Below are 10926 nucleotides of genomic sequence, written 5' to 3'. Positions count from 1 at the left end.
CTCGTTCTAAAATTGTTATGAATCTCTTTATCAAACTATCTTACTGCAATACGAAATATAACGAAAACGTTTATTCTAATCAAAATCTTTGTTTTGTTATAGTTACATGATCAATATCTTTGTTTTGTTATAGTTTTTGACAACAACAGAAAGAATAGCTCACCACGACTCATATTAACTTTGGACGAAGCCCGCCCAGGGGATTGCTTTTCTTTCTTCTTTGTGACACCACTTGGAAGAATATTCAATCTATAGCTATTCAAAGGACATTGAAAGCTTAAAATTGTATATAATTTGGGTGGTTGATGATAGAAAACGTTGGGCAATACTAAGAAAAAAAAAAAAAGTGGTGCCGCTATAACTTTGGTGAAGGTCATGAGAATCCAATTTCTACCAAAATAAAGATAGAAAGAAAAAAAGTATTTGAAAAAAATGGTCGGTCCAGTTTCAACCCACTACCATTACTGCTACCCCGTCATCAATAGCCATCTCTTGCTTTCTCAGATTTCCCAATTCACCAACAATCTTGCCTCCGTTAATACCAGTTTCAGTACTACTTGCAATATAAGTATTAGTAGTAGCAGTATTAGAAGAAGAAGATATATTTCATTTTCTCATACTAAAAACCACAAAAACCCTAGTCTTAAAACAGAGGATAACAAAAGTTCACTCCTTTTTAGCCCCAACAAGGACCCAGGAAACAAAACCCTAGAAGAAGAACAACAAGGGAATAAGATTAGCCATCGAAAAGTGAGTTTAACAAACATGGGGTGGAGTAATTTTAAGGCAGCATTGGGGCAAAGATTGAATTTTGAAGGAATTACATCTGCAATTTCTGTGGTAGTTAAAGATTCTCATCTAGCTATTCCTCATTTAACTGTACAAGATATTAGATGGATTGATTGGGCAGAGATGAAAAAGAAGGGTTTTGAAGGTGTTGTGTTTGATAAAGATAATACTTTAACTGTTCCTTATTCTCTCTCATTATGGTCTCCTCTTTCTTCTTCTTTGGATAAGTGTAGATCTGTTTTCGGTGATAATGTTGTTGTTTTCAGTAATTCAGCTGGTAATATTTCTAACTTGATTATTCAATGTTTTATCTTTGTTTTCATAGTTATAGTTTGTTCTTTTATCTCTAAATTATGTAAAATTAGGGTTACGTCAATATGATGCTGATGGTAGTAAAGCTAGAGCTGTTGAGGAATCCATTGGAATTCATGTCTTGAGACACTGTAAGTCACTCAAACTTCTCTACTAGTGCACTTTTGTTGGTTACAAATAGACTTTCACTTAGAAAGTCTATTTGGATAACTACAGGTACAACACGTTGGTTTAGAACAGTTTAATGCCTAGTTTTTTGAAGTGCACAAACCCAACCTAACCCAATTCAACTAACTCTCTGGATTTCAACGTATTGAACTCACTGTAAACTCGTCATCCACAATTTCGCGTCACATCTATCACTTCCCTTTCTCTCAAAAATACATTTATTTTTTGAGTGTGGTCTAGTTATTCTAGACTTCAAATTTAATCGCGTGAGATGTATATTGACAAAAAATTCATTTATTTTTTGGGTGTGGTCTAGTTGATACTTTTTTTCTCTAGGAGAGCTAACTTGAGTGATAGATATTTATGAAAACAAAACTGAGGTTAGAGGTTTGAGAACAAGATTATGTAGATTTGAGTTAGGGATTCTTAATATTGTAGCTCCTTTTCTCTTCTTTGTTTGCCTATCATGTCTTACCCGTCGCAGACATAACCAGTGTCTTCCAGGAGTTTCACAATCGATTAATGGGCTGCCATAAAAATCATTGACCAGTACCCAATATCCATATTTCTAACCAATGTTATATAATTTGCTAGAAATTATTAGGGTTTTGCTTATCATTGATAGATCCTTTGTTAGAAGAGGTTGCAGCCGATGCAACTGATCAACGGCTGTCAACGTTGCTCTTATCTCCATTTACAGTGCATTTGTCAACCTAAAACCTCATGTACAAGATACAACTAAACATACATCGAACTGTAGGCATTTAGGAGAATAATTTCGTCATCTTCATGGGTCGAAAAAATAGTGGCAATATATTAAACTCTGACACGATACTACCATACTAGACAAATAAACATGACTGTGAACAATGTTGATGATAAAATCTCTGCGATTTTACTAAATCATTCAAAAAGTAGTGTTCGGATATGCATTACTTGTCCAACGTTAATTATGGGTTCATTCGAATTTGGCCTCCAATAGAAAATTTCGGCCCCCATATTTGTCCAACGTTCCAATTTAGCCTCCTGCAACGGCTGAAATGTCATTAATCATTATCGGTGACCTTTAACAAACTTTTTTTTTTCAATTTTTCTCTCACCATCATCATCTATCTTTCTCTCTAAAACTCTCCCTCCCTTTCTCTCTCCCTCTCTTTCTCTCTGAAGCTTTCGTTGAGGCTTCCAAGGAAGATTTAGAGAGAGGGAAGGAGCAGAGTTTTAGTTAAAGAAAGTCTCAGAGAGAGAGAAAGAGCTTTAAAGAGATGATGGTGGTGGTAAATGAAGAGAGAGACTGAAAAAACTACTTGTTAAAGGTTGTTGGGGACATTTTCGGGTGACCTTTTTTTTGGCAATAAGAAAGAGAAACCTTTTGAAATAAAGGGAAAAAAATTGTTGATTGAATGTATAAGTTTGACTAACAAAATCATGGTCTAGATATATCGATATTGATCGGTATTGGTTATATTTCTCATGATTGTTTCATCTTTTTGTCCTTTGTTCGACGATAATCTTATTGGTCAAATCCCTAGCGGTGATACTTGAAATAAGTTATAACCTGGTATTGTGCCTGGACTACTTGGCACATGCTTGATCTTGAATGTCTTCACTTCATATTGTTCTAACTTTTAATCTAGTTTCTCATATTCAAATTCAGCGGTGAAGAAGCCCGGTGGAGAAGCTGAAGAAATCGAGAAATACTTTGGTTGTGGGACTTCTCAGCTTATCATGGTAAACATATTTAAACATGTCAAGATTTGTTTGTTTTTGTTGTTTTTGTTTGACTAGTATGAATTATTTGTGCACGCTAGGTTGGTGACAGGCTTTTCACGGATATTGTATATGGTAATAGAAATGGTTTTTTAACGATTTTGACAAAACCATTGAGTCTTGCCGAGGAGCCTTTCGTTGTTAAACAGGTTCATCTTCTTACACTTCATTTCCTTTGCTACAATTTACATCATATAATTAGGTGAGTAGAAAACTTTGAAATGGTGATGATTGAAAATTTTATGGAAAAACTTTATAACGGAAGCATTTGAAGATGGGAATTGATCCCAAACACCTTTTGGTATAAAAGAGCTTACCAAGTCCTCTTGGCTAACTCAGCTTACTCTTTTAGGTAGAGCTTAAGATGCTGAAACTGTAAATTTTGTTCATGATCGACAAACATAATTTAAAAACTAAAATAACAAATAAACATGTATAGTTCAAGCAAGTTTCTTTCATATATTTCTAGTGTCTAGAAGCTAGTAGAAGAAAAGAGAACATAAATTTTGTTACAGTTATGGCTTTTTCTTTTTAATCTTTAAATCTAACAGTAGATATGAAAACAGTTTCTATGAGATACTAGATTAAGATTACACTCGACCTAAATTAATCTTTCGAAAAAATGGAAGGGGATCTTAGTTTGCATATTGGATTCTTAAGTAAGGAATTACATGTCTTCTACCTGAAGATATATTAAAATTTCATGTTGAAAGATGTAATGTTTGTAATGTATTTAAGTTTCACGTTGGACTTCGCTCATACTTGTGGATTTATGGGGTGTATACATTTTCAGGTCAGAAAATTTGAATCTTATCTTGTGAGCCGTTGGTATCAGAGAGGATTGAAGCCCAAAAGCCATAATTTACTTTCAGAAGCGAAGCAATGTGTGAAAAGTCCACTGCCCGATTTGTAGGATGTATGGCATTAGCGCAGATTAATTATTATCTTTATAGGAAAGCTCGGTTTTGACATTGTTAGGAAGGTTGTGGAGCAGACGACCCATATAGAAAATGAATCTGGCACAGAAGGAGTAAGAATAAACTTACATGTAGAGTTCGAATATCCTTTTCTTTAACAAATCAAGTTTAAAGTTTCAAGCAAGATTGTGTTCTTTCATATTAAAAAAAAAAAAAAAAAAAAAAAAGCAAAATTGTGTATGGAGGAACTGAGATGTTTTGCATATATTCATGTGTACTGGTTATCAAGATCATGGGACCCCATTATGGGTCAAGTTTGAAGTGGTGAAGAGTGCGGACGAAGTTCGCAGATATATCTTCACGTTGAGAATCTAGTCTAAATTCAAAATTAAGCATGTCGAGCAAACTTAGGTGCTGTTTGTTTTTTCAAATTTTCAGATCTGAAATCTGAATTGTGTCACAATTCAGATTTCAGATGTTTTTCTATTTATTTTAGCAAAATCTGAAAATTGAGCTGAATTAGGTATTTGTCTGAATGGGCTGAAAACAAGCCATCTCATTTCAGACTTTAAATAAGTCCGAAAAGAGTGCCCAACTTCTGAAATGTGTCAAAGTACTATTTTACCCCTGCGAAAATAGAAAATGCTTTTGTATATCCCTCTTCATCTTTCTCACCTACCACCATCGACAACACTCCGACGACACCACCACCACCACCACCGACGACACCACCACTACTGATTTTAGAAACGCAGATCCAATCTCCACCACCGACCTAAGAAACACAGATTCGCTCCCCACTGAGAACCACAAAACAACCTTAGATACTCAGATCTGGTCACTAGTTTCAAAGTAACCTTTCAAACTAGATTTTTTTTTTTTTTGAAACTTTGAATTAATATTAATTGAAAGGGGAACTATACAAAGTGAGGAGGGAGGGTGGTGGCCTTAAGCGATCCACGCCTCCCAATTGAAAACAACATCAGTAAAAGAAATAGAGCTGAACAAAGGAAGGTTTTTAGCCCAACCAAAAATGACAGACTTTATATCCTCCACATCAAGGGTCGAGTTTTCATTCGCGTCCTTGAATATCTTGCTATTGCGATCCTTCCAAATGCTCCACACTATAGCTGCTGGGATTAAGTCCCAAATCTCCTTCTTTCCTCTTGGCTTAGGGGTGTTCTCCCATCGTTTGAACAAGCTGGCGACCGTCGAAGGCAAGCACTAGTTGATACCGGCTGATTTGAGAAAATATGACCAAAGGCCTTGCGCCACCTTACAATGAATGAACAAATGATCGCTCGATTCCTCATCTGCCTTGCACATGATGCGTCGATTGACAATCATGAAGCCCCTGTGTCTGAGGGCGTCCACCGTCGGGATCCTATCAATAAAGGTCGCCCAAAGCATGAATCCAACTCTCGGAGGGATGCCCTTCCTCTTGAGAATATTCACTAGTGTTGGATGCATGATTTGGTCTCCTGATTCCATCGACGAATAGCACTGTTTAACCGACATCTTCTCTTTCTCCTCCCGCCTCCATACTCTGGTATCCAGGTCACTTTCCAGCCTCACCTCCTAGAGGGTCTCGAGTAACTCCACATAATCTATTACCTCCCAATCGTTAAGGCTTCTTCTTGTTTTGATGACCCAAACTCCGGCCTCTAAATTGTACATATTACACACCCTCACCTTCTTCTCCATCGCAATAGAATATATGCTAGGGAATCGATCTTTTATATAGGGTCGTATTCCCCACCCAAGTATCTTCCCAAAACAAAATCTTTTGACCATTACCCACTTTCCACTTAGTTGTACTTCTGAATTTGAACGAGTTATTTTGAATGTCTTTCCAGACTCCACACCCATAAGATGAATTTTTAACCTTCTTTGCCCAATCATCCGGGTCCAGTCCATACTTCTCTCCAATGACATCCTTCCATAATTTTCCATCTTCCTGATCAAACCTCCATAACCACTTGATGAGAAGAGCCTGGTTCATGAGCTTGAGGTTCTTAATTCCCAACCCTCCCTTTGATCGAGTTGTCTTTACTTTGCTCCAAGCAGCCCAGTGGAGCCTTTTGGACTCTGACTTGCCACTCCACAGAAAATTGCACATTTTAGAGTCAATCTCCTTCAACACGCCCATGGGGATAGAGAAAAGAGATAAATAGTATGTGGGGAACGCTTGAATCACCAATTTTAAAAGTGTTATCTTACCACCTCTAGATAAAACATGCCCTTTCCAAGAAGCCAGCTTGCTGCTCACCCCCTTCATGACTGAGTCCCATAAGGACTTAGCCTTGTATCTATGGCCAAGAGGTAATCCCAAGTATGACGTGGGAAGAATATCCATAGGGCATCCAAATTCCTTCAACATTTCATGGTTCCTATTCCTCTCCTCTACCTCAGTAACCTCATAAATGAAGGATTTGTTGAGGTTCACTTTCAACACTGAGCATAACTCATACCATACCAAAATTGTAAGGATTTATACCCTTATACTAGTGTTTATAGCGGAAATAAGACATCTAATGTCTACACTAGTATCCCCAGGATCACATGCAAAACTAGTAATTAAACTAATGGAGATAGTAGATTACCTTAATCGCTTTTCCCTCGAACTAGTTGAATTGATTGAAGAAGACCAAGAGCTTCAAGTGTAGCTCCTCTACTTGGGACACGAGCAATCAACTTGATCTCCCACCTTGTTGTATAGCTAGCACACCAATGGTGGTTGGAAGAAGAACTCCTTTCTTCTTGTCTAGATAGATAGTTAATGGGAATTAGCTCACTTTCTCCTCTCTACTTGATGTGGTAGAGTAAGAAAGCTTAGAGAGAAATTCCACACCTTATTCTCTGCCCTAAGAGTTTTTATATAGAACCCTAATAAGAATCCACCTCCTTTTAGGTTTCCCAAAACACCCTTTAGAATAAGATTTAGGGAAATAGTCGAAAATAGCAACTATTGATATTTTCTCAATTCCCTAAGGAAATGACGTCCAAACCCAGCTAAAATTGGCAGATTTTATGTTCATAACATAAGGAAACGTCCCTCCGAAAATCAGCCGAATCCGAGCCCTAAAAGTACCCGAACCGGTCTACGCCCAAAAACCCTGTTTTTGGCTTTTTTGTACTATCTTTGCCTAATTCCTTTTTAGGCCTATGAGATATGTTTATGGGACACTCCATGATTATATCTCACTCCCACTAGTCATATCCTAGATCAATTTGTCACTCTTATGTGTAACCCGTTGTAGGATCCGATCGAAGTTAGCCGCGAATTACTTCGTAATTCGACGATCGTAGTTGGTCTCTAGCTACAACTCTACGATCCCTAAATCAATCGGACTTGATGATCTTCCACATAAATTATCCTATCCGACAAATTGTTCGCATTGTCACCTTGGTCGAAGGACATCTCCTTCAACTCCTTCAGACTCCCACTTGGACTTAGAACAAGTGCAATGCCTCGATTCCCGTATCAATTTAGTATCCCATCTGATACGTCACGTCATTCAGACTTTCTTGATATCCGAGTACAACTGTAAAAGACAAACGATTAACTTTTAATCCGTTTGAGCGCGGCCACGCATTTTCAGTTGCTACTCATCAAGTGGCCTTGAGACACTTTGTACCTAATGTGATTAGGGTGACACAATCCATTCTTGCGCTCCCACTTAACTTCATGTCTATCCTGTCCTTCCCAATATCCGTCTTTATAACCTCCTTTTACGGCGCGGCGTTTGACGGAATCAAAGTCGGACATTCCTTTCATAAGATGAGTGGAGCACTCATGTTTTGAGGAATCTCTCCAATTGTCTTTATGAGAAGTATTGACGTTCATCACGAGTGATGTACTTCTCATTTGAGGGTTATCCAGTGTATAAACCTTTTACACACCCACGTAGTCGAATAGAATATACTATTCCTATAGCCCATGAAACTGCGCTATCCCATCGACTCCCGTGCTAGTCTTCGTGAGTCATTGTTGTCCATGCAATGACCTGGATCAGGGATTTGATAATAAATATTCCAAGTTCACTTAATAGAGTTTCATTCATCAGATCACGTATCTGACAAACCTATTCGGAATGTTTTATCATCAATGGACTGTCGTTTAAACACTAAACCAAATTTAGACGACAGGTGAAATAACTCTATTATTTCTGATAACGAGAGTTGTAAATCTGAGCCTCTTCTGTAAAACTCTTTTTACCCACTCAGTTTTACTTGTCGAGGTTTAAAATTATACCTCATGCCTTAGACTCGTCTATGACTCTCATACTTTGTCTTAGGTGACAGTTTAGTTTGACAACGGATGTAATCCGTTTAAACTTTGCTAATTATCAATTAATTTGAAGACCGTTATCTTCAACCTTGATAATTCCTAGTAACTTTTACTAGAGTTAAGACTTTTAATTCTTTATGTAGTATTTGCAACAGTTCCCGGCTTAAAACACTTTTAGCCTACTTTCCTTCCATGTCTGAAAGTTTGCTACGATGACATGTTCAACTTTTATACTACTTTATCCTTTAGCCTTCTAGGATATTCAAAGTAGTGTCTTCGGTTTTCTAATCCGAATTTGGATATCTAAATGCTATTCATGTCCAATATGATTGACTTTATGTTTTCGAACATAAATGTCTCTCTCATGCGTGCTAGCTCATCGGTGTCTTTTCAGACTCCGAGTTTTGCAACGCCCTCTGTCATGAGTTTTTGGGTCGAAATTCTTTTAGACTTTTCGAGTCTTAGATTTTCTGTTTCGGATCTCAAGCATCTCAGCGTACTGAGTTTCTCCAATCCTATCATCCTTTTGATCTATGCTTATAGATCTTCAGATGCCCAAAATGGCATTTCATCCTTGTGTGTGGTCCTTTTATTGAGTCAGTGTGTTCACTGTTACACAACATCTTATGTCGTACTTAATCTTTTGTATGTACTCAGCATACGGACCCGGAAGGTTTGTTTCTCCCACTTACCTTCTTGAAACTCGTGATTCAAGATTTTCTTCATTCCTCAGGAATCAAACTTCTTTGATTGCCTTTTTGAAGATTCTAACTCTTGCGTGCTTTTAATCCGTCGATAGATTTCTGAAGCATGCTTATGGACATAACTTGATTGGAAGAATCTTATTCTTCTTCTCTAGTTTCGGGAAACATGAATGTTTCCATCCTTCTCAGTTTTCTACTTTGGAAAACCAATTTAGGTCTTCTGTTGACTTAAATTGTCAAGCTTCATGTCTTGACGAGATATGGATTCCACGATGATTTTGGCTTCTAGCCACAATCTAGAGTCAGTTTCCGTTTCTGCGCAGGTCTTTTATCTCTTCAGAAATAACCTTTATTTTCCGAGTCTTTGAGATTTGACCTTTTAGGGCTTTTGAACAACAATTTGAAATTTTCTCAACTACTTTGAGATATTCCTTTAGAGACACTTTCACTTGCTTTGAGAGTTTTCCTGCGAATGACATTCGCTTTTGTGCGGTGGGTTTATAAGATCATATCTTTAACCTTTCCTTATCCGAGGAGCCGCGGTTTGTTGCTCTTGGTCGAATTTAATCGTCTTGTACAAGTTTCATGATTGTTCTTCATGACTCTTCATGATTCTTCTCATGATCAAATTAAATTGACTTGTACTTTTCTCCCACTTATTCTTGTAACAATTAGTGCTTTTCTCCCAGGCTACTAGGTGTGCTAATTATTAGAAGAATACTATCATGAGCAACAACCACTTCTCTTGATTGGTTGTGGAAGAAGCCCAAATTTCTTTCAAAAAGAAATTGCGTCAGATATTAGCTAGTTTAGTAACTCTTTTACAAATTTAGCTTTAGACGGAATTTTGGTAGTTTTGTGAGAAGCTATGTCTAGACTAATGGATTTTGGGGGATAGAGTTTGATTCGTGTTCTTCATCTTAATCCTTATGGATAGGTTAGAAGTACGTTTGAAGATCAATCTCTGTTTCTGACTCAAGACTTTCTTTCTTGTCAGTTTGATTCATGTTTTGGTTATAGTGGACCTGTTGTCCTCATCCCTTTCCGATTGGGATGAACCTATCTTATAGGTTTTTGACCAAGTTTAGAATCTTTTGGTATAGTTTGTTAAATCTAGCACTTATTAACATCCCAATTTAGAAATAAAGTTCTTTATTGATTCTCCGTAATACTTAGTACAGAGATGATGTTAAAAACTAGAAAAACTATTAATCTAGAATAGTGCCTAAAGTAGACTTCGATCCCTTTCAGCATCCTTAGCAGTCGAGGCTTCTGCTCCCTCTTGGATCTTGTCTTCCTTAGCCAAATACTCAGTTCCCAACTGCGCCTGCACATTCACAATGATAGGGCAATTTTAGGTATCATATACCAAAGTTTGGGAATTTTACAGTAATTGATAAGTTAACTGTTTATACCTGAATTGGAAGCCACTGTTCCATTCTTTTTGTCCTCCAAGAACTTAGGGCAGTTTCTTTTCCGGTGGCCCTTGCCATCACAGTAGAAACATTTGGTGTCAGGAGGAGGACCTTTGTCTTTAGGTTTGGCAACTCGTTTGCCTTTTCCTTTTGACGCGGTTTTCTTCTTCTGTTTTCTACCTTTCTTGAACCCTTTGTCCTTTTGTACCATAAGAACGTCCTTCTTAGTCTCCACTATAGCGACGTCCTTTTCGGCTGTTAGAAGCATAGAATGAAGTTCCTCCAACGTTTTATCCCATCCATTCATGTTGTAGTTCATCTTAAACTGATTAAAACCACTATGGAGGGAATGAAGGATAGTGTCGGTAGCCGTCTGTTGGCTATAAGGGAAACCTAGTTTTGCCAGCTTGCCCATGAGCCTGATCATTTGACGAACATGAGGCCCAACTGGTTTTCCCTTTTCAAGGCGCATGTCCATAATTGCTTTAGAGGTTTCAAACCTCTCCAATCTCGACTGTTTCTGGAACATTTCCCGAAGTTGTCGCATCATGGAGTAAGCATCC

At 37.6% G+C, this 10926-nt stretch overlaps 1 protein-coding gene across 2 annotated transcripts; it reads left to right on the top strand.

Moving 5' to 3' along the window:
• Window positions 1–287: 287 nt before the first annotated feature.
• On the top strand, window positions 288–4216 carry LOC147557309 (haloacid dehalogenase (HAD) superfamily protein). 2 transcript variants are annotated; one of them, XR_015233913.1, is made up of 6 exons: window positions 288–1066; window positions 1155–1232; window positions 2924–2997; window positions 3078–3185; window positions 3830–4126; window positions 4182–4216. XR_015233913.1 is itself a non-coding variant. In XM_086658247.1 (5 exons), exons 1-5 carry the CDS (start codon window positions 433–435, stop codon window positions 3947–3949), a joined length of 1014 nt encoding a protein of 337 aa, XP_086514373.1. In that variant the 5' UTR covers window positions 288–432; the 3' UTR covers window positions 3950–4128. The 2 variants fall into 2 exon arrangements, 1 of the variants encoding a protein (XP_086514373.1); XM_086658247.1 differs by lacking the exon at window positions 4182–4216 and having other exon boundaries at window positions 3830–4128.
• The last annotated feature ends 6710 nt before the right edge of the window (window positions 4217–10926 follow it).

Source organism: Eschscholzia californica, unplaced genomic scaffold (genome assembly GCF_041429995.1).
Source record: "Eschscholzia californica isolate CP2 unplaced genomic scaffold, dmEscCali1.0.p SCAF_2, whole genome shotgun sequence".
NCBI lineage: Eukaryota > Viridiplantae > Streptophyta > Magnoliopsida > Ranunculales > Papaveraceae > Eschscholzia > Eschscholzia californica.
This window is presented reverse-complemented; position numbering and strand designations above follow the sequence as displayed.

What these genes read in the sequence shown, in the direction of transcription:
- LOC147557309 (XM_086658247.1), top strand. Translation starts at nt 433, where the DNA reads ATGGTCGGTCCAGTTTCAACCCACTACCATTACTGCTACCCCGTCATC. An exon ending in GGACTTCTCAGCTTATCATG is followed by an intron (nt 2,998 to 3,077) that starts GTAAACATATTT and finishes TGTGCACGCTAG; the next exon opens with GTTGGTGACAGGCTTTTCAC. An exon ending in AGCCTTTCGTTGTTAAACAG is followed by an intron (nt 3,186 to 3,829) that starts GTTCATCTTCTT and finishes ATACATTTTCAG; the next exon opens with GTCAGAAAATTTGAATCTTA.